Below are 24,272 nucleotides of genomic sequence, written 5' to 3'. Positions count from 1 at the left end.
ACTTGAGAGAAACATGCCAAAGAAGTTAAAATTTTGTCTGTCTAGCAAGAAATCAACATGAAAGATTATTATCTCCTTTATTATAGTACAAGATAATTAGTGTCATTTACATTGAATCAATCAAAGACACCTTGTTAGGGATGTTCCAGTGCAAATTCGAATTTAAGCTGATCCCAATATGGATATCAAACACAGAAAACCCAAAAAAAAAAAAGTAGTGAACATAGCCATCTAGTGTTACAACTTGCACCTTTATTATTCTTACTATACTATGGCTGATGCATCAACAGAACATTTAATTTGTGACGACGAGGGCGGATAAATCAGATAATAATCTACCGGGCATTTTCATGGACTAAAATGTTAGCAGGCTTTCCCTGCTGAGCCAAACAGACGCATCTTTTCAGCAATCACTGCTTTCATGGCTTCTTTTGCAGAAGCCATGACATTGATGAGATCCTTCTTATTGGGGCTACTCAGTGCATCCATATAAGCCTTGCGCACTTCAGTATTAACATTGAACTTTCTGACACCAAGCTTTATACATTCCTGTTCATCATAGTGAGAGTAAAATGGAACATTAATCTCAGATTATCTATCATCTAATCCTAGCAGTAACATTTTGACAAGTTGTCTACCAAAGTCCAAAACGAAATCTTCATTGGTAACTGAATTAAATCTTGAAATGAACAGCATAGATGGATGTATTAGGATTTATATGTCTATCTATACTAGTTTGTGACTGATGCATAGTTGTTGTTCTCAAATCATCAAAGGTCCATCACGGCCCCTAATTTCCACTTAAGACTCTACTTTAATCAAGACATTAATGATAGAGATAAGACCTTCAACACCAAGGATTTTTCACCATTACCCCTTTTAAACTCCATTTTTATATTGTACTCGGCATGTTCAATTTCCCTCTTGCCCTTTATCTATTTCACTTAAATGAACCAATACAAAGATGTTAGAATTCAGTATACCTCTATTATTTCCTTTGACAGCCCAGAAGCTCCATGAAGAACAACATGCACTCCTTTCTTTGAACACAAGCCATAGAGGTCCTGTACTCAAAAAAAAAAAAGAGGAGAAATGAGTGAGTTCAAGTTAAATTAGGAGCAGATACAGATTTACTTGGCACATAAATACAGATCCAAAACAATTTTTCGGGAGATGTTACTTCACAAGGAACTCTTCTACATTGTTTTGTTTCCAACTGATGCATGATTGAAAAAACAATCACAAATTACACAGTGACTTTGGAATAAACACATACAACAAAAATCTACGTTCAAAAAAAGAAATGTTTGATTTTCTTCAGAGCATGTATCAGTAAAGCAGAGCAATTTTATAAATCAATGTCGATGTACTACAAGTTGGACAATTGCTACTCTTATTTTCAAGTATATAATGTGACATGAATAGGTTACAAAACGTTTAGCATCACAAATTATCGCAAGTGTTTTTTCACAGAAAAAGCAGGAGTCATCAATATGAAGTGTAATTGACCTCCCTCAAGGTTTATATTGATTGCCATATTAAAATTCCCAGGTCAATAAACTCTTCTCCTAAATCAAAAGGATGAAAAGGAAACAAAAAGAGGGCGAGAATATATGCATTAGACCTTCAGCAGATCAAGTCTAAGATTTGGACCACTTGGAGGATATTTCCCATGAACATTTCCGATGCACACTGCCAAAGCATCTATGGCTGTCGCATCAATGAATTCATGTGCCTGAAAAGTAATATCAAAGCAAGTTCAGAAATTGAAAAAAGTTGATTTTAACATGAATGCGGAGGGCACATGAGAGAGAGAGAGAGAGAGGGAAAGGGACCTGATTAACATCAGTCAGCTTTGCTTCATAGTCTGCTACAGTCAAATCATCTTCAGTACCTGACAATCTTCCCAATTCAGCTTCTACCAACATCTTTTTCGAGTGCGCCAAGGAAGAAATGCACTTCGTATAGGAAACATTATCCTTGAAAGGAAGGTGTGAGCCATCTACCATGAGTGAGTCAAATCCCTGGTGAGGTTGAAGTTATGAGTTAGCACACTGACATAAGAATCTCTGAGCTCTATTTGGTTGGGAAAAAAGTTCAATAAACATGGAGAGCATAATAAATACGTTCACTACTAACAAATGAAACTCACCATCTCAAGAACTTCCAACAACTCTTGCTTGGAATTTCCATGGTCAAAGTGAACTGTTATAGGAACCTGTCATTTGAATATGGTTAATGTTTCTCCGATAAAAGAACGTGCAGAGGCACAAAGATCACCACTCAGATTTTCACAGTTAATTTCTCATTCATCAAAAGGAAGCTGTTTATACATGCTTATGATAGAACTTCAGATGATGACATAACAGAATCTAATTGCTACTAAAAAACCTACATCTGTTCATAATTTCCAACACTAGATTTCTAATCAAAGAGGACAGCTATTAAGAGAGGAAAACCTTTTCTGGATCACAAATTTGACACCCGACCCAATCCATAATATATCGGACATTAGATGTTTTACCGCTTCAAAAGCCTGTGCAAGTATGCCAAAAAATTCTAAAGCTATTGGATCATTACTAAGTAAATAATTCTTCTTAATTTTTATGTTATGCTATCTTATTGAAAGATTTAAAGATTCCCTAGAATTAGCAAAGAGACATATTTCCTTTTGATGGATCACACAACTTATATTGTGGGACTACACTGGTTATGTTGTTACAGTTGTTGATCACTACTGATATTGATTTTTTCACTTATCCACAAATTGCAGCAGAAAACATGATTAAATATAGTTCAATCTTTATCCATCTATATTTCATTATTCCAGAGTTGCTAGAAGTTGACTCATTATCTAGACTATCACTTACAGATGCTTGTTCTGCAGCTGATATGCAACATGCAACGAGTGGAACTCCTCCTTCCTTTAGTGCACTAGGATGGATCTGGAGAATAAAAAGTGGCAAAGATTCTTATTGTAGCACATGAAACTGATATTATGTTCAAATAGAAATGTCTTCCCTTCTTTTCCCCCATCAACAGATTAAGCATTCAGAAGAACATATATGAAGATGGAACGAAAGATAATAAATTAATACTAAGATAGAGCTCTCAATAAAAGGACCACAAAAAGAATGTCTTTCTCCTGTAAACTAACTTATAAACTCTTTTGGTACGAGAGATACGGAATAATAATCCAAAGATAAAATGCAGGATTATTTTATCTTATATTTGGTTAGGGGTTATTAGTTAGTCCCAAGATTGTTTGTCCCACCATTTGTACTGTAATGATGGGATAAGTTATCCCATATATAAAGTGGGACAACTATCGAATGGGACAACTTTGTCTCCAATGCCCCATACCAAATAACCCCTTAAATAGTACTAATGAGTAATGACATCAATTCTTCTGAAGTAAAATATAGGTCTTTGAAGTAAAATATAAGAAGTGAAAATTCAAAAAGATTAGTGATAAGAAATAACAAATCAAAATCCTTCGGGGTGGCCCAGTGGTTTGGGCTAGGGACTTCCATGTTGGAGGTCTCAAGTTTGAAACCCCTTGCCAGCGAAGGTAAGGGGTTTGCCTTTTGGGTCGAGCTCGTCGCACCGTGCTTGCCTAGTGCGGATTACCTCTTCTATGTGGTTTGCGAGCTATTGCATAGGAGCGATTTTTACCCTGTGCGCACCCAAAAGGGTAGCAGCTGCGGGTTCCCATTGTCATAAAAAAAAAATAACAAATCAAAACAAAAAAAGAACACAATTCTTTTCGTGATTTTTTTAGCATTACCACAAATTTAAGGGAAAACGTTATCTAAAGTTTTTCTGAAGTAAACTTGTCAGGGCTAGAAGGCTAACAATAATCTGCTTAAACCTGTAAGATAGCAGGACTATTTTCCTCCTCTGCTGCAGCAACAACTGCCTCAACTCCTTCCAAATTGTAGACATTAAAAGCACCAACAGCGTAGCTTCCCCTCTCAGCTTCCTATTAACAGAACAGATAGTGTAAATCCAGATGTAAAAAGAACGGGAAAATCATTAAAGCAAACCCATTCTACCAGTAGGAGTTCCATAGTTGATAATCTGCCAGGATGAGCCCAGCGTTTCACCACCTCTGCGAGAGCTTTACTGTCGCCAACATTACCTGATATTCACATTGATAACTAAATATTAGGGATCAAAGTACAGGTATCAACGGCAATAAGAAATTGCCAAAAATTACCTGGGAAGACAATATAAGGAACCTTTGGATGTCTGCTTTCAGGACCTAGCTGCCATACCGGAATACCAGCAAGAGCTTGTCCCACTACTTTAGCACGTTTTGCTTCTAAAGCTTTTGTGGCAAGATCTGATGAGGTAATTCCTCCCTATGAAAGAAGAACACAAGCAATTGGTCCAAAACTTCAATAAATTTCTGTTTATTAAGTTCTCCAGACATGTTTAGAAAATATGCCAAGATAATGAAGTAACATAGAGCTGTGAAACCTAAAAGATTGACGGCACATGCTGCCAGGGAAAAGAGTTTATACAAGAAGTTTAGGTTCCCCAGATCACAAAAGTCGGGCATAAAACAGTGTCCTTAGTTTTCATATGTTACTTCATTATCTTCAGATATACCCCCAAAAGAGTAAATTTCAAGATCTAGAGCTGTTGCTTTTTGTGTTTTGAGATTCACACTGATTCGTCATATTCATCCTGCTTTTTGTTTCCATCGATGAGCATGAATAATCCCCTGCCCCCCTTTTTTTATTTAGGCTAGCGTACACGTGTTATAAGACTCTCAAAAATGAGAAGGATAATACTCCCTCCGTCCACTATTAATTGTCACACTTGCTTATTTTCGATTCAAACAATAAAAATTTTGACTAACATTTTATAATATATTTTTTCAACATATTGATATGCCAAAAATTGCAATGTGTAGTATTTTTGTATAGCTTTTGAATGTCTAAATTTTTTGTTTAAAATATCGAATTAATATAAACTAATTTAACTTTGAAAATTAATCAAATTGACTTTCGAAAAGCGCAACATGACAAATAAAAGTGGACGGAGGGAGGGAGTATTAATTTCCAACTGAGGGAGGGAGTATTAATTTCCAACTGCAACCTAGACCCAAGTTTTGACTTTAGTTAGTGAATCATTAAATTAACAAATCCTTCGAACTCTGTCCCCTTAATTTGACACCTTTCATCAGAAAGCTATGTGAGGAAAGAAAGTACTATAAAAAAGTAATGAGCATGATTAATGTCCCTTCCACTAAACATGCACATAATATAGAAGAAAGTGGTACAAGCACACAGAGATAAAAGAAGTACCTTTGCAAGAATATAACGAGGCCTCGTTGTTATCCTCCTAGCTATCTCCACCAGTGCTGAGCTTACCTTGAAATTGATCTCTAAACTCTCAGAAGGAGCTGGGTATAGTACAGTATGTTAAAAGCACAAAAAAGTGAATTAACAAAATCAGGATGGCAAGGAATTAGTATTCGTCATTAGATTATATGAAGAGACTCACTTTTGCCTGTGATCAGCTCTCTACTGGTCATTATGAAAGTATCTTTATGATTTCTAAGGTAAACGTCTGCCATTTCAGCAGCTCGATTGATTTCTTCCTCCCTCGTTTCTGATGACTCCATGGCAACTTTATTTACTGAAATCTACTTTTCAGGAAAGGAAATTAAAACTTAGCTCCATATTTTCAGCAAAAGTATCACATACAGTGTTCAGTTTTACCTCTATAGTCTTCAAAACATGACCATATTGTAGTTTTAGTTCTTCAACCTGCAGTGAACTTGAAATATAAGTGTGACAGAATGCCAATAGAAATTAAGCTTACAAATCTTGTTATATTTGACCTGCTTTGTTGTTTTTGGAACATATGAACCCACAACAATAAGTCCACCATTTCTTTCTCTACTTATTCCAATATCATTTGGCAAAATTGGAGATTTTTGGATGATTCCAACTCGAGTAGAAACAAAACTGGCAGCAGTACGGCACAAAAAGTGTTTTCCTTTTAGTTCTGCCTGCATATAGAAAGAAGCAAAGAAAATGAAAATCAACTTGCATCTCACCACATGAAAAAGAACTAATATCAAATGTAACAGGAATTCTATAAAACCTTTATCATTCCAGCGGCAAATACAGTCATGTCTCTTTCACTAGCTGCATTGACTATACATGTTGAACCCTGTTACAGGAAATGCGATCAGGAGTGACAAATAATTAAGGTCGATTTTTTGTAAGGAAGGGAAAATCAACCCAGTAAGAAATTTTCCAAGCCCACGGCAGAGTGAAAGGTTCCTTTTCACTATCCAGTAGTTCAGCAACTGGCATCAAAAGCTTCTACGAAGCTCTTCAGAAGGAAATCTGGTAAGTTTGCTTATGCAGTAAATTGTGTAGCACTAGACTGGCAGTAGCGAACATAGATTGCTCACTACCATCTACACTCTGGCATTCACTTGCAATTTTAAAACATTTACGGCCTCGAGGGTCTTATGGTTTCCCTAAACATCAGCAACTATCAGTGAACTTCTCTATTAGACTCTCTGCACATGACAGTAATGTTGTGGAAGAAAACTAAGAGTTTAAGAGTTCAGTATGCAGAATTCTAAAAAATGAGCAAAGTTTTTGGCTGTAATGAGGGGTTTGAGAAGGTAAGCATCTACGACATTGTAATCTCATATTTGCACTTTAAGTCAAATCCAAGTTTTGTGTGTATGAACCAAAGCTCACATACAAAGCTCCATATGTAGAATACCATCACCCAAAAGACACACAAACAGCAAACTTCTAACATGAAGTCCATTTTCTAAGGAACTTTGAGATCATGATAGCTGTACGAAAGAAAAGTACATCGCAAAAAAAAGAAAATAGGTGCTAAGCATAAGGTAGCCATGTTACAAACACAGTCAGATGATGGATACTAATGAGTCAGTGGAGGTAATTAAAAAAAAGAAGCAATTATGTAAGAGTAAGATGGTGATGACATATATGTACCTTCTGTAAATTACAGAGATGTTCACAAACAGCATCTGGTCCACCATTTCTTAAAAGCTGGATGGAGATTGATGAAACACTGCTAGCAGGTCTCTGGCCCTTTGTTTTTTCTTCTACCCACTAAAATATCAAATGAAGAAAAAAAAAAGAATAACAACTACATCAGTTTAGTGTGAAACAGAAAACTAGTTTTCCTCAGAAACAGACAAGGCTCGACCTCTCGGAGGTTGGAAGATTTGTATCCAAATGCAGCATCTTTAGCAAATTCTGTTTCACCTGCGGGAACAAGCCTAAAGACAAGAAGACATAATAAGTGTTTTCCGGCAAGTCCAAACAACTAATATATGTTAGATTAGAAAGGTACCTATCAGAATCTGCAACATAATGTGTATCTCCAATGGTATAACGGCCTCCTTGTAAGAAAAAGGGGCAGATAATCCATGCGTCCATCTCACCCAGTACAGAAACAGCTGCATCTGCTTCCTAGATAGCATACAACGATATCTTAATAGTCTGTCAAGAAAGGACGACAACCACAACACAATCCCAAACAAGTTGGGGAAAGAAGGCCACACAAGGTTTGATTTCTGTCAGCTTATCTCCATCCTCACCTCAGGGAAATGACCTCGTAAGGTTGAATCACCCCTCAGAACCACTGTGTAGTCTGCTTTTTCCACTGACTTGGCAGCAGAATCAATGTTCCTGCAGATATCTGCTATCAATGCACTAGCCTGCAGTGAGAAGCGTCAGTTAATGATGTCATAATCAATGAGATAAGTAACTTAGCCAGCAGCTGTATAACTTTAAATACAAAAATTCTTTGAAGGGGTTCGATATAGAAACATTTCTTCAATGCAAGTCTTTTTACCTTCTCAGAGGTCAATGCTCTGGAATTAGTCAAAATGAAAAAACATTTAGGCCTCTTTTTGAACTCTTCAATGAGTGACTCAATGCTCCTGCAAAAATTAACAAGTTCATGACTGGTAAAAGTAACAAACATATTTTGAAGTTTTTATCTCTATAAGGATCAAATAACAAAGTTTCAGCTATGACGGAGATAAGAAGTATGTTAACCAAGAGCATTTATAAAGTTAGATGGAGAGGAGAGAGTGATGGAGATTGAAGCTAACAAAGAAGGGAAATTATATCGTTGTCATCTTCTACATGATTCAATGTATTAAACAAAATAGATCTCAACTCTGTTTCCTTGTACAAAGAAGAGAATGAAGGACATAGATAAAGAACTGAGCAACCTGTATCTATTGCTAGTTTATTTAAGTTAAACATTACAAGCATCTATTTAAGTTAAACATTACAAGTATCTAGTTCCACAAATAGCTGGACTCTAATTTCTTTTGTTTGGTCGCTCAAACAGTGCTTGGCCTATAGACGACACTTAACGAATGGAGATTTTGGTTAATTATTTCCAGTTTTCCCACTTCCACACCTTAAATAACATGCATAATGCAACACATATGAACGAATGAAGAAATTACACTCTGAAACTTAGTGTTCCTGCCATACCATTTTGAATTGGTAACACTAGCTAGAGTTTCTGTTTGTGAATCCAGAAGACATTTTTTTGGAAAATGTATCTAAACTGTCTCTTGAAATTTATAGAAGCATTTTACCATTCTGTCAGGACCTCAATATCGTGAACAGTTTGAGTCCCAGTTGGATCATCATCCAGAACAATTAAAGTCCTCAAACTATTCTCTGTTAGTGTACGTATTTCATTGATCGGATCCACTGGCCACTCAGGAGGAAGGGACTGCAATGCAGATTCTTTGTTGAGAACAGGAAGTTTGCCTTCAACTTTGACTCCACTCAGCGTCTCATAAACCTGCAGAAGTTTGAGATAAAGTAGATTAGATGGTAACAATGAGCTTAACCATTCTCCTAACAATTTATGCCTATCAAATTCATGCTGCAGTATAATTAACAGAGGAAAACTACATTGTCTTTGGAATAAACTGAATAATTATAGAGCATATTTTCATAAATTCGAACATTAATTAACATGAAATCTCTTATTACATACAGCTGGTCATACCTTTACTACAGCAGCATCATCCAATCTGCCCCATCCAGCAGCAGAACCTAATCCATGAGAAATGTAAACAGTATGAAGACAGGTTACACAACATGAATGAGAGTGCTTTTGCAGTACAGCAGTTCAATTTACATGCTCAAACACCAGTAAGTTAAACATAGGTTAATTAGAAAAAAAGTAATCTGTGTTGGTTTAAAAAGGGTTATGAGGAGGACAGGACCACAATTTTATCTGGTTAAACCCATGGCTGAGACGGTACAAAACTGACAAATCTACGACATTTAACGCTAGTTAAATACATTATTGGAAGCCATAGTTAATACTGGCTAGCATAAGGGGACCACCTATTCAGCTGTTTGTCAGCAATTCCTCCCACTAAGAGAAAAATATCTCTCTTCCAGTCACCACTTTACCCATCCTTTCCAGTTTAACCACAGTTTCTTGATCGCGTATTCATACAAACATTGGGCCTTACAATCTTCTACATCTCATGATTGAAAAGAAAAGAGGAAAATATGCTTTGGGAGAATTCAAACAAAGAAAAAAGGAACATCAACAGAAATATCTTTACAGCATGATATTCAGGGACAATTTCCAAATACATTTGGGCAATAAAATGGTGAATACGGTGAATCAAATGTCCATAGACCATAAAGCAAACAACGAGAAACCCAACTTGTTGTACTTGAAAGTTTCTTCTTTTTAATTAGCAACAGTAGACTTGCACAGTCTTTTGAATATAAATCATTGAAGTTGCACTATATGACAATAATATGCATCAAGAGTTCTCTTCTTTCCAGAAGAGTGACTCGACAAAGAAACCAAATGTTAGCTAAAATAGTAATGAGCTTTCCTAGACAGTACGAGTATCTTATCGTTGTAATACATTTAGGTCAAACAAAACATAGAAACTGTCAATTTTGCTGTAATCAATGAAACCGCATTTGGATATCATTGAGAAAAGTGGGGGATGAAAATGGAAATCTAATTTGCTAGAGTGCTGGACAACTGTAGTGAAGTAAAGGATACACAGAATTAAAATAGAAAGTAACAGATCTCTTAACCGCACCTGACAGGAATAACTGGTGTGCAATGTTTGCAATATGAAGCGGCACTCTGCCTGATGAGCCTTCACGAGAAACAATGCCCTGTTAAAACCATAAGAATAGCCTTAACGAAATTAAATATCAAAGTTAACACAGCTGCAATATGAAATATGTTCAATGTTTGTCAGCCTCACCAGATCCTTCACGAAGATGTCAAGTGCGGACAGCGGCGTATAATCATTTTCTATCATGTGTGGCCCACGGTTCTCAAACATCCTGCAAAAATACAAATCCAAATATAGGTTACAATAAGATAAAAAAGGCGAAGCTTTTCCTAGCATATCTCTGAAAATGACTATTGTTGAGGCAGTACATACAATTCAACAACTATTTCTACAATGACCAAAGAACCAACCGAAAACTCATGCACAACACAGTGAGATGATTCCTTAAAGAATAAAAGTTTTTGAAGGTTTCCTTCTTAAAGTCAATCATGAGTGAGCTTCTTGAAAAATAATACTCACATTCATAAAGAACACATTACACAGAAATATCTAACTAATAAAAAAGCTGACTTATCTTCGAAACACAAATTCAAAATATATATATATTAGCTTGGACGCACTCTCGATCATAAATGATTCTATGATTCCTATCTCTCTAATTATAGGACCACATTCTGCATTCAGCACTAAAGTATTATAATATTCATGACTACATATCGGAAAAATCAGGTTCAGGGTAACATCTAATAAACTAACATCATGCCATGCGCTGTTGCAAACAAAATTAAAAACTGAGATCTGCACATCTTCTTTTACCTATACTTGAACGAAAAGAAGGAAATTATTTACTTCATTAATGGTATGGGTTACCTACCAAGATGTTCCCCCACTATTTGTGATGACATCAAACAAAAGTCTTGTATTAAGACCCAATCGAGCACCAAATGCCATTGCCTCAGCAGCTGATGCAATATGAACTCCAGCAAGAAGTTGATTGACCATCTTAACAGCACTGGTAGATCCGCATATATAGAAGTCAAAAACCAATGTACTATTTCCAGGACAAACTCATCGAGGAAACAGCAAGGTGAAATGATTGGAGAAGTATTTGCATGCCCAAATAAGATAAGCACTATGAAATCAAGTGACTCAGTGAGGTCAGAGAAGATAATACTCAGATTAAAGGTACCTGCCAGCTCCACAACTTCCTTTTATTATATAAAGCTTCTCACTTAATGCTGTTTAGGCAAGCCCACAAAATCAGTACCTTAATAGTAACATTTGAAAGGGAAAATCACAGAGAGATATCTAAAATTTTGAGACAAAATAAAAGAGTCCACTTCTTACCAGCAAGAACCGAACCACTGTGTTTGAGAGCTTCATCTGTACCTGATGCCATTATCTAGCATTGGTGTGTTATAACTTCCAGTAAGTCACCAGGCAAGGTTCATCCAAACAAAAAACATTTTTGAAATATGAAAAGCAATCACCAAAATCAAGAATTTGAAAGCTAATCTTTTCATATTCGCACCGTAAGGGTTCCATTAGCAGCCTTCTTGACCCCACCAGAAACAGGAGCATCCACTAATTTTAATTTCTTCGGGTCACCTATCAGATGATAAAGGTGAAGCATATGTGAGTCAAAGAATGATAAAAAGTGGATGATATGAGGATTATGTCCTCAACTTTGTAAAAGAAAGAGCCATTACTATCATAAAATTGGAGAAAACACGAGATTTCATTATCTCTGATCACAGTTTTGGCAAGTGATGAAGCGTCAACAGATCATTAAACTCCATTTAGTTCTGTTGAGTTGGAACCTTCACATGTTGGAAGAGGCAGTATATTTAATCATAGGGACAATACTTCAGTCTATTCTAAATCAGGAAGTTGTATCATATCATCAGACAAGGATATCACCCCCCAATATAAATTTAAAAACAAAACAATGTGTTTACACACGCAAGCACACAGTACGCCATTTTTGCTTGAAGGTGCAAGTAACTCATATCCTTGACATGGTTTGGTCATGCCCTACGTCGACCTCCAGATGCACCAGTTTACAGGTGTGAAACCATGGTAAGGTGTTAAAAAGGGACGATACATACCTAAAATCACAGGAAAGAAAGATTTTTGGAGAGGCTTATAAACTCATTGAATCCATGTAGACTTAGTGAAAAAAAGGGCACAATTTAGAAAAATATTTTAAAAGGCGATAACAAGTAGTTAAGAATATGTGTTAGTCATGTTAGTATGATTACTTCAGAACCTGCTTTCTGGGAGTCGGTCTTGTCAGAGATTTCTACCAGTAAAGAATATACAAAACTTCAACTTTAATTTATAAACTTGGCTGGAATTGAGGTTTAATCCTTGTAATATATATCTACTCCTTGAACTGGTAATTCAGGAATGGACTTGCCTCGAAAAGAATGAACAAGAAAATGCCAGGAAATGTATTACAAGAAGGAAAGCAAACTTCAACGAAATTTGAGAGGAAATACTTACTCTGCAAGCGCTTCTCGAGCTGGCTAACAAATGATGGAGAAACTGTTGATGAGAGGATAATAGATGCTCCAGATGGAAGGGCTATAAAAACCAGGAGAGATGGTTAGTCCTGCCCAAAGATGTAGAAGTGAGAGCACAGTACTTACCTGACACAGCGCCTTGATCACCATAAAGAACACTTTCAGCTTGCAGTTCGTTTGTGACCATTACTACAAGTACATCTACATCTGAAATTAAGGTGGAAAAACAAACATTTAAAAGGATCAGCAAATGGCAAGTAGTGTCAAACTTCTTCCATAGTGCTCATCAAAAAGTAAAGAAGCAACTTTTAGTCACAGATTAGGGAATTGGTCTTATAGCTAAACTACTTTGCATTGGACTTGTTGAGCAGATATTATTCTAAGTTATGCTGTCCAGATCCAAGAATGATGGAAGCGGAAGCCCAAGACCCTTCTCATTTTCTTCTTGATTGTAGGGAGACAGGTGAACTTGACTTCTATAAGTCTGTTAGTCAACCTTGTTCTAGCTTAGTCTCGTCCAGAAAGTAAATCATACAATTAAAAAATAAACAGAATAGCAGAACCCTAGAACTTAAAGCTCTTTGCCGAACAGACAAGATTTTCAGACAACACAAGACCTGAAGAATGTCATCAGTTTCTACATCAAAAAGCATCTTAATTTACCCTGAGATACTTCTGCAGGAGTACTCCCAGTCAAGCCACCTGCATCTGCAAATCGAGATAGTGATGGTGGATATACCTACAATTTCATAAGAAAAGGCAGCCATTACTTTCACTCAGTTATTCGCTTTAAATAAATCACAACAAACATCTGAATTCAGCAAATAGAGTACAATACAACATAAAGCATGTGGATACAATTCAAGGTACCTTATACGGGGAGATGTTTATCAATGTAGCAATATGCACTAAATGATGTTAGTGATCGGAATAATTAAGGAACCCAATATTCACTAGGTCAACAAAAATCACTTGCAAGTCATTTCCAGCTTCTTTTTCTTGTAGAAATTTCTTTGACGAATCAAAGATAAAAGCCAAAAGTGCAGAAATAATCTCAGATAATGTACAAAATAGAAGGATTTGTTCCTAAAGTTACTTGCAGTTTAACTTTTCAAAGTATCTCTTCGGTGTAACAGCAGACAAGGGAAGGAAAGAATATCAAAAGATTAGATTTTCCCTTCTCAGTAGGTGGACGAAAAGATGACCAAGTTTTTCCCACCACTTCCTAACTTTGAATTATCAAAACACACCCTAAAAGTGAATCACCTTCTCTACTTTTTCAAAGGGAAAAAGATGTTGCTCGAAAGACATTATTCTATACTTTGACATTGCTGTATGTGCAGATACATTTATTTTTACCCCAAATTTAAATCTGCAGTGGTTCTGATGCACTTCCTGATATTCAGCCTTAGACTGAGTAGTGTGTATTTCAAATCAAAATTTTAAGTTTCCCACCACTCTTTTAAACATTTAAAAATTTCTAGAAAATGGAAAATGTATTATTTTCCTTGAGTCATTGTGAAAACAGCTATCATTGACTTAGGTAGGATATCTATTACCTAGTCATCCAAAATTACATATTGAAATGGAACTACTCCAGCACCAAATATAAAAGATGTAAGGCGTTACATCATAACCAAGGACGCAGAAATTTGATTTCAGCAGATGAGTTGCCATGCCAAATCCCATAGCACCAAGGCCAATGAAACCAATTCGCTTCACTGTATCAGATTGGGAAGTAATTTGACTGGCCAGTTCCTCAGGGTTGTAACTTTTAGAATTGACCGCATCAGCTAAATTTACCCCAAGTAAACTTTCCCAAACCTGTAGTGCATCCTGCTGTTAGTAGCAGATAAAGAAGCTCAAGCTACATTACCATAGGAAAACCTTGTGTACTCAAACCTGACCTTGAGCAATGTAGAATCGTCATCTTTATGTTGTTGGGGATGTGAAGATCCTGTAGATGAAATGCAAAGCAACTAAGATCACGTGCAAATGTTACTTTTGTCTTCCGCAAAACAAAATAAGAAGAAATAGGTACTATGCCTGCTATGAGTTGCTGATGAGCAACCGTTAGAAGTGGAACGGGGAATTTATGTGATTTCGCCATGTCTAGTACATTACCCTGAAGTGCACAAAAAAAGAATCAGGGAATAGGAACCCTACAGTAGTAAAGAGACGACAAAAATTATTATAAGAAATTTTCTAGCCGTAGCCAGACGCAACACCATAAAAGCGAAAAACCATGAAGAATTTTTCAAGTTCTTCCCTGTGCCCCAATAAATAAGATCTTTGCGTTTGGGCTGATTTTGAAAATTAGACCCATTTCCTTTGAAGGGAAGTTTTATTCCCTCTAAACTCTTCAAACTAATATGAATTATAATCAATTAATCACTTCATAATATTTCAAACTTGACTTGACATTCTTTTAACTATCCATTTTGCTTTTCTAACATTCCAAATCATTTTACGCATTTGTTATCAAATTAATCTAAAATCTTTTCAAACATCCTATTCTTGAAACTCAAACCAGCTCACAATGAGTCTATCTCGAAGGTAATATATAATCAAGGGAAAACCCAGGACTAAAATAGAAAAGAAACACTGAAAGGTGCGTTTCTGAAAGAATGTGCATCTTAAACTTATGGGTTTCTCTTTCTGAAGAAGGCATTATCTGCTCTAACCTGTTATAAGCAATAGACATATTATGGACAGAGAATTAAGAAAGGGCATTTCATCTTACAAGAAAATCTAAAGAGTAATGTTAGCTCTCAAAAGAAAAGAACTACGGAAACTTAACACGAGAGTCTTACCAAATTTTGAATGAAAAGGTTGAGAAAGAGATGTTTAGTCTGATTACCCCTCAACAGCTGTGGGAGAGAATTCTTGAAAACCCTGCAAAAATTGATTAGTAAGAAAAAATTGAGAATGACAGCATGCAAAAATAATTAATCATTACATAGAGAAGTAACGTAAAGTAAACAGAAGACATAAGAAAGGAAGAACATAGTATCAGAGCTAATTCAACTTACAACTATACATAATAACATCTGAGGACTTCTACAAATGATTAATACTAATACAACTTTCAAAAAAATAACTTCTCGTGGCTCAATGACAACATAAACTGACCTAAAGTCATGCCCATGTGCACGCCTAGTTCATATAGCTTTCGGCATAAGATAACACATTGAACTGGTTGAATCAACGTACCTAATCATACACCCAACTATGTACTTAAGATCAGAATCATACACGAGTATTCAGCAACGATTTTGAACTTGAACATAAAACTTGGACTCTAAGACTTCTTAACTAACTATCCCTTTAAATCAGCACAACTGCTTTCACGCAGCTTTTTTATTTCAGCACTTATTCTTGCACTCATGAAGAAGGTAGGATAGGACATTTTTTCGCTGACATTTTCCAGCAGTAATAGTACTACGAAACTAAGTGATCAAGTGCAAGATAAACTTTAGCAACTGAATAGAAGATTGAGAAATAACAGTGATACACTAATACCATACACTTTTCGGATTTAAGATATTACACTAAAAATCTTCATAAAAACCTTGAGGTGGTTATCTATCAAATGAGCCTAAAATGAAATGAAAATGTAAATGCAGTCACCAAGAATTTCCAGCAGCATTGGATATTATGTCATAAAGTATCCATGGATGAATTCCAGCTTGAGCACCAAGACCGATGGCCTCCACTGAAGCAACAGAATGAATTCCTTCAAGGAGCTCAATCACCATTTTAGCTTTGCTGCAAGCATAATTGTAACAGATAAATAGATTGTCACAAAATCATTATACTAACATAGCTATGCAGATTAAATTCGTGATATTCAAACTAAACATACCACTATAATCTAATCGGAGCAAATCATAATTGCTAGATTTCTCAACAATGACATGAAAAATAGCAAAGTTTGTAGACATAACAGATATACATAATGTACCTTCCGGCACCAAGTTCCCCCTCAAAGGTGTATAGCTTTGCACACATGTCTGTCCACAGGAAAAAGCCGACTCAGAAAATCAAAGAAACATGAGAGAAATTTTCTCTGGCTCTAACAATTAGTGAAATTTTAAGAACAATGATTTCAATAGTAAATTTCTGCAAAAATAAATCCAGAATGGCAAGACAAGTTACTGCACCAGAAAGAATGGGCTGTGCTCTAACAATGGACTCCGAACTTCCAGAGGAAATAATCTAACATCATTGAAAAGAAAGAACAAATATTCCTGGCATCAGCAACGGATAAAAGTAGAAGATAAATTTCTAGTTAACTCCTCAGAAATGGTTCTCGTGGGGAATTTTATGTCTTACCATAGTTTTATCATTCAGAACATCTGATACTGCTTTTGAGACATATATATCAACAATGAAGTTTGTGCCATAACAATCTGCATTAGTCAAAAGAAGTTTGAAGATTAGCAGATGACTCTTAGATTTTCAATGACAGTTACACAAGTGTAAATCCTTATATTTCCATCTTCCTCTATTTTATCTTCATAGTGAAAATGTCCATCCCAGGCATATGCCCAGTTAACCTTGATAATTCACCCACCACAAGAGTAAAGGATAAAAAATCACGAACGCTAATGCCCTACAAGTCTTAGCTTATGCTCTAGTGGACTATGATATCCAAAATAAATTCTTATCACAAATGCTAGTTCTTCTTATAGAATTACATTCAACAACAAAAAAAATATTAAGGCCTACTCTGTTTTGTCTCATATGTCTTAACAAATCATCAAATTTGCAAAGATTCAGCAGTAAAACGGCAGTATAGTACAAGAAGTTTAAAAACCACAAGATAGATATTTTGCGTAGTCATTCATCAAATAGACTTCAAATATCACAAGAAAACTCAATTATACAAGGGGCACGATGAGAAAGAGACAAATTTACTCTCATAAATATGCAACATTTATTACTTCTAAATATGGCAATAAAAAATGAAAATTAGCCAGATCAAGATGTTGCCTCTTAGAGCCAACTCCAGCTTCTGAATCTGGGAAGGTAATACATTTGAATGGAAAATGATGACCGTGTCTTTGCTTAATCCTGTAAAGCAAGAAAAAACATCAATAGAAAGGAAAGAAAAGGCAATGGATTGCGCCTTCATCAAATTGATCAGACAGAAACCTAGAATATTTATAGGCATTTACCGTTTAAAACACCCTTGTCGCCCAGAATTAAATCATTTATTTGATCAGCATGAGATAACAATATGACCAATGCAGCTACACCTGAAAACGGTGAAGTGGATCAGAAACTATTTTGGTACGTAACAAGACACCTGGAGAAACTGTGAAAAACTTTCACCATACAATGTCAAGCAAGGTAAGCTATAAAGATTGTTGCTTCTCTCCATCGTATTTACTAGAGACAGCAGCATGTTTAAATGATGACCTCAAGCCATCCACTCAGTTTTAGACAGAAGGATAGATCTATCTTCTGTATACATCAGAGAGCAAGAACCTTGCAGACATCACCTTCTTTTAAGTCTTCCAGTAATCACGAAGAAATATTCTAGATTATATTGGAGGAAAATCTTCTTTTGGGCTACTAATAGATTACATCTAATGTTCCAGATCACCACAATATACTATTCCATTATACATCCCAACATCTTTTTTGTTCCTTCAAAAACATAGTGTTATAGTAAATTAGCAATAGAACGTCCAAAAATATTCGATCAGAAAAAAAGGAAATAAAGACCTGCCGCGAAAAGACAACAGACAAGAAACGGCCAAACTCAATACAGAGACAAACGCTAAAAATTTGAAATGTCGCATTTCCCGCACTAGGGAGCTGAAAATGAGATTTTCTGTCCAATTTTCAGTATCTTAAGATGGAACTAAATCAAGATGAAAAATCCATTCAAATTTATGTGTGATTGAGAAAAAAAATTCAATACGTAAGGTCAGCAATTGTCTGTACATAGTTTAAACTGGGACATATAGCCAAACATTACAAGGAAATTCTGTAAGAGAAAGCTGTGGGACAGGAAACATAAAGAACGTGAACTCAGATCTCACCTTTCCTTGCCTCAGTAGGGTTGGCACATACTTTACCACCTAGCTTTAAGAACTTATCAACCAAAGGACTTCCTGCCTGTTATAACACATAATCAAAACCACCAACCGTAAAGGGCATTACTAATCTTAAACAGATGACATTGAGAAAAAGAAGCAGACTAGTGAAGACAGAACATAGATGTCCACTTCCTTTCAACCTCATAGAAACTTTATGTCAGGTGATGAACCAAGAAAAGAATCCTAGCCCCAATGCTAGATACCAAAGAAATATAACTTCACATATCTCTTTATAAGTGGAAAGAAGATTTAAAACATATTTGATTTTATTCTGTAAAGGAAATTATCAACAATTCTGAAACAGACAAGCAAATGTTCATATAAGGTAATGGAAAATGGAAAAAATTTCAAAACAACTCTTGACCAACACTGACCAATATCAGGCATTGAAAACTTAAAAGTGTTTTTCTTGAAACCTACTTTCTTGATGGCACATAGTCATTAATAGTAAACGCATTCTAATCAAATATGAGAACTTACTATTAGAAACCTCAAGACACTGCATAATCTACCCACCAAAAAAAAATTGACAAAACTAAAGCATTAAACTAAATCTCTAAGTTTCTTGAAATTTTAATTGAAGATCTTCATCAATCATTGACTAAATCTTGATAATCATCTTCAAGTAACTGCATAATGTACATGCCATCCCCCGCCTACCCACCAACACCCAAACAAAAAGGGAGAATTCATCCAAAACATTAGACTAAATCTTTAATTTTCTTTAAATTAAATTTAAGATCTTCATCAATCTTGATGAAAAAACACCTTACTTCATCAATCTTGATGAAAAAGCAACAACTGACAAGTACTAGACTGATCGAAAATCAAGAAATTAGAATCATATGATGAGAAACAAAACAAGAATTTATCAACCACCTCGAATGCTTGAAGAGAGTAACCCGAACGAAGAAGTGAAGTAGCCAATTCCAAGCTGATATCATCCAAACCGACGAAACCAACTACACTGCCAGTAGCCATAAGTGAAGCAGACAGAAACAGAATCAATGGCTATTTTATTTGGTAAGGACAAGAAAAAGATCAAGCGTCGAATGCGTTTGGGTTGGTAACTTATATAAAGAACCTCTTTATTTCATATTCATATCTCCAGTCCATTAAATATATTTAAAATATTAACGCGATAGCAAATAGAGTTATTATATCAGTCAGGTTAACAAAATATTATAAAAAAGCACATCGTATTTTTTAGATATTTAATTTGATCAATATGGAGATGTGTTTCGCTAACCATTGAGTGATAGTTTAAACAAAAAATATTACTCTTAATCTGTTATTTGACGTGACCAATGAGAAAAAATAATTACATGATAAATTTTTAGTACTCCTCAATTCGAGAACAAAGTGTAGATAACTTATTTTAAAATTAATAATTATAACTAGGATAAGTTATTTCTATTTATAGGTAGAACATTAACGCTTAAATAACTTATCCCTAGATAAAAACATATTAACTCTTATTAGGAATTTTTTATTTTTTATCTTTTATAAAGATATTAACTGTCCAACTAAATTAAAGGTTTAATAAATTAAAAATATATTTGATTTGATTAACATGGAGAAGTGTTTCGCTAATCATTGAGTGATAGTTTAAACAAAAAAATATTACTCTTAATCTGTTATTTGGTGTGACAAATGAGAAAAAATAATTACATGATAAATTTTTAGTACTCCTCACTTTGAGAACAAAGTGTAGATAACTTATTCTAAAATTAATAATTATAACTAGGATAAGTTATTTCTATTTATAGGTGAAACATTAACTCTTAAATAACTCATTCCTAGATGAAAACATATTAATTCTTATTAGGAATTTTTTATTTTTTATCTTTTATAAAGGTATTAACTGTCCAGCTAAATTAAAGGTTTAATACATAAAAAATATTTTTTTCTTAATTTATCAATAATAATAAAAAAGGAACGGAAAGAGTGTATTATAAAAATGCACTTAAAAATAATAATAAAATAAGAAATGTATTAATTTCATATGAATTCATATCTATCTAACTCCTTTATAGGTGTGCTGAATCATGGCAAGTTGGCAATGATGTGGACAGTAATATTTTATAACTAATTGTTGAATATGATAAACTTAAATGTATATAGTATATTACTTGCATGTGAATACTCCTGATTTATTTTTACCTGTTTATTATTTTTAAAATATTTTTGTTTATTATTTTAGACATATTTAAAATATAAATTTTTTTAAAAATGTGATGTTAAACATTAATTGATATGAATATCATGATAAAATATTTATATTAATCAATACTTTTTAATGACTATTCAAAATATGAAATGTTAAAAAAACACTTCATCTATTTCATAATTTATTTATTTGAAGGTAGTTTTGAAATTTTATAGACATATATAAGTACCCTTAAAATATATAGGAGTATTCTTACACTATGTTTGGATTATTGTTATTCATTGTATTATATTGTATCATTACTATACCCATAATATTTGTTTTGATTGTTACTTAAAATGTATTGTACTGTATTTTTAAATTTCATTGTTAGAAACAATAGAAACCCCTATTTTATTGAACAACTAATTTGGTGTGTTTCCATTGTTTCCTTCTTTTTTTTCAATTATATCTTTATATAATATTTCAAAATATTATTTTACCTTTTACCTTAATTATTTAAACCTAGTCAAACCTCCTACCCTAGAATAATTAATGATATTTAAGTAAATTTATAAATTACAATACAGTACGATACAACCAAATCAAACAATTAAAATGTTACTAAACAACAACAAACAATATAATCTAACCAAACATTGTATCTACCATACAATACAGTACAATAAAGTACAATGTAATACATTATAAAATAATGAATAACAATGATCCAAACAAAATATTAAATACATATTAAATACAATCTCAAATAATAGAAAGAATATTTCATATTATAGCATATTTGATCAATTTATTATGGTATCAAAGACATTGTTTCTTTTCCTTTTATAAATATTAAATAATGATTATATTATAAAGAAAAAGGAAAGAATAAAAAAAACACTTGATATTATAGTAGAGTCTCCACATGATTTATCAAGAAAAATATTCATTCTTTGATGTCAAATTCCAATGCAAATAATTTTACTAGTCAAAATAGCTTACACTATTTTTGAAAAAATAATTAGAAAGATTAAAATTAACTCAATTTCCAAAAATATCAAAACTCAAAACTTCAATATTGTTTAAATTCATTATGTTATCATCTTCTAAAAGTAGAGCCAACCAATTTTCATTTGCATTCATGAAACATTTTGTCTCTCAGAAATGACTCACTCAAATATTTTACTTCTATTATTTATTTTTATCACTCGTCAATGTTATGCAAATTACAAATGCTTTCAGTTTAAATCCAAAATATACCCTTCGTTTTGTGAGTGGTCTCCCTCAAAATACAGATTCAATCAGAATTCATTGTCAATCTAAAGACGATGATATTGGAGATCGAACACTAAAACGGGGTGACAATTTTGAGTTTTCATTTCGTATGAATTTCTTTGGAACTACTCTTTATCATTGTAGCTTTTTATGGGGTTTAAAACATCAAAATTTTGATGTCTTTAGACCACATAATAGTGTTTGCGGAACTGAAAAGCTTTTCGAGAATGGCTATTGCATATGGTTGATAAAAGATTCTGGTATTTACTTAGCTCTTGGTTCTGATCCTTCACCAGATGATTTCAAATTTATATATCCTTGGTTATAAAAAAAAAAGAAGAAGAAAGAGATGTAGTACATTTCTATGTAATTACTAAATGTAGGATCTTGTTTCAGCACAAGTTAATATTTTCTTTCAATTAATGTGATTGTGTACAAAATTGGAGAATCAACAAGATTTGTATGCATTTAATAATACTTTTTAATTCATTTTCAAATAATATATGTTACTTGTTCTGTTTTAATTTATGTGGCTCAACTGGAATTAGAAGAATCAATCAAATTTTTTATATGATTTTAAAATATTTTCAATTGTTATTTGAATTAGAGAAGAAGTGCTTGTATAAATAATCTTTAAAAGGTAGTAAAAATATTAAGCAATTGATTATTGTAGTTTAAAGTATTTTAATGTAATTTTCATATGCAAAATGAATTTTGAAAAAGTGAATTACCAAACTCATTTGAATTAGAGAATCACTTGTATAAATAGTCTTTATAAGGGAAAAGTGGAAGTAATATAAATAAAACACTGCTACTAATTAAAAAATAAAGATTGAACAGCAAATGAGGGCACAAGAAAACTCTTAGTGACATTTAGCATTAAAATAATAGAAAATGGTTAAAATTGTCTTTGAATCATATGAAATAAATTATTTATATTCTTTATTATATTTTTGGATTAAAAATATTTTCGATGTTATCCTAAGAAATCACAAATACCTTCAAGAGTTAATACTCTAGTTTCTTAGTGACGTAGCATGTCACATGGGACTAATCTCACCATCTAAGCGTTGTCACCTAAGATTCACTACAAAAGAACTTGACATTAAGTGGCGACAAAGTTGCCACAAAATCCCAAACTAAGTCATTAAAGGTTATGAGTGATTTTTAGTGACGACTAAGGCTTCAACAACCATTCACTAGTAAAACCAATTTTTTCAACAAAATAATGTGATAATTAATTTTCGATTGCAAACTAATTTTCTAAAATAAATAACTTGCAATATGAATATTAAAAACATCGAATATTATTACGAAAAATCATAAAAATTACTTTTCGATTCACATCTCGTACTATATAATGCATCATTGTACATTTTATACATTTACATAAAACATAAAAATAAGACATACAGTGTCTTCAAACTCCTACTTAATCGATATCATTTTTGTTTTTTAAAAAACAATGAAGAAAAAAACACAAAATTAAAATTTAATGTTAAAAACCTTTAGTGACGATTTTTTGGGCTTGTGGCGACTATTGTCGCCGCTAAAGGTCTAGTTCTTTTGAGTGAATTCTAGTTGACAATGCTTAGATGGAAGAACTAGTCCCACGTGGCTTGCCAAGTCAATAAAAATATGGGGGGTGTTAACTCTTGAAGGTATATGTGATCTCTTAGAATAACAACAATGACATTTTTGATCCCAAAATGTAGCGAAGGATATTGATCTATTTCATATAGTTTAAAGACGATTTTGATCCTTTTCCATTAAAATAATGATTGATATTTTAGTCCAACAATAAAAAGTGCATTCATAAAGCCATAAAATGAAACGTATTTAAAGCACACAATCAAACATGAAAGGACTATATTGCCCTTAGTCGAAAAGCAGGCATGTCATTCAAAATGCGATTTCACTTTTACATATATTATATTTTTGGTCAAACACATAACAATCTCTTTAACTTGCTAATAAAATTCATTTTGACGCCCCAACTTAATATTGTTTCATTTTAACTTACTCTATTTTTCATATACCGTATATAAATATAAAAATTTCAATTTATTATAATTATTCAACTTATATTAGACAAAAATATTCAATCG

The 24,272-nt window shown here is 33.6% G+C and overlaps 1 protein-coding gene across 2 annotated transcripts; it reads right to left on the bottom strand.

The window, feature by feature from the left end:
• Positions 1-52: 52 nt before the first annotated feature.
• On the bottom strand, positions 53-19,898 carry LOC101261901 (uncharacterized). Of its 2 annotated transcripts, none has more exons than XM_004235696.5 (42): positions 19,617-19,898; positions 18,681-18,756; positions 17,808-17,888; positions 17,623-17,703; positions 16,963-17,039; positions 16,791-16,845; positions 16,592-16,640; positions 16,258-16,395; positions 15,441-15,522; positions 14,674-14,752; positions 14,535-14,584; positions 14,257-14,451; positions 13,291-13,366; positions 12,754-12,834; positions 12,608-12,688; positions 11,634-11,710; positions 11,450-11,504; positions 11,292-11,340; positions 10,977-11,114; positions 10,292-10,373; positions 10,121-10,199; positions 9,052-9,098; positions 8,630-8,841; positions 7,867-7,954; positions 7,610-7,729; positions 7,363-7,481; positions 7,216-7,288; positions 6,999-7,118; positions 6,121-6,189; positions 5,855-6,025; positions 5,733-5,780; positions 5,515-5,656; positions 5,316-5,413; positions 4,220-4,364; positions 4,056-4,141; positions 3,872-3,982; positions 2,871-2,945; positions 2,153-2,218; positions 1,836-2,024; positions 1,625-1,735; positions 984-1,064; positions 53-549 (listed from the first exon to the last, which is right to left on the bottom strand). In XM_004235696.5, exons 1-42 carry the CDS (start codon positions 19,716-19,718, stop codon positions 364-366), a joined length of 4,140 nt encoding a protein of 1,379 aa, XP_004235744.1. In that variant the 5' UTR covers positions 19,719-19,898; the 3' UTR covers positions 53-363. The 2 variants fall into 2 exon arrangements, with proteins under 2 accessions (XP_004235744.1, XP_069151731.1); XM_069295630.1 differs by having other exon boundaries at positions 15,760-16,395; positions 19,617-19,774.
• Between the last annotated feature and the right edge of the window lie 4,374 nt (positions 19,899-24,272).

Source organism: Solanum lycopersicum, chromosome 3 (assembly GCF_036512215.1).
Source record: "Solanum lycopersicum chromosome 3, SLM_r2.1".
Lineage (NCBI taxonomy): Eukaryota > Viridiplantae > Streptophyta > Magnoliopsida > Solanales > Solanaceae > Solanum > Solanum lycopersicum.
The sequence above is the reverse complement of the archived record's forward strand: the minus strand, read 5'-3'. Positions and strand labels throughout refer to the sequence as shown.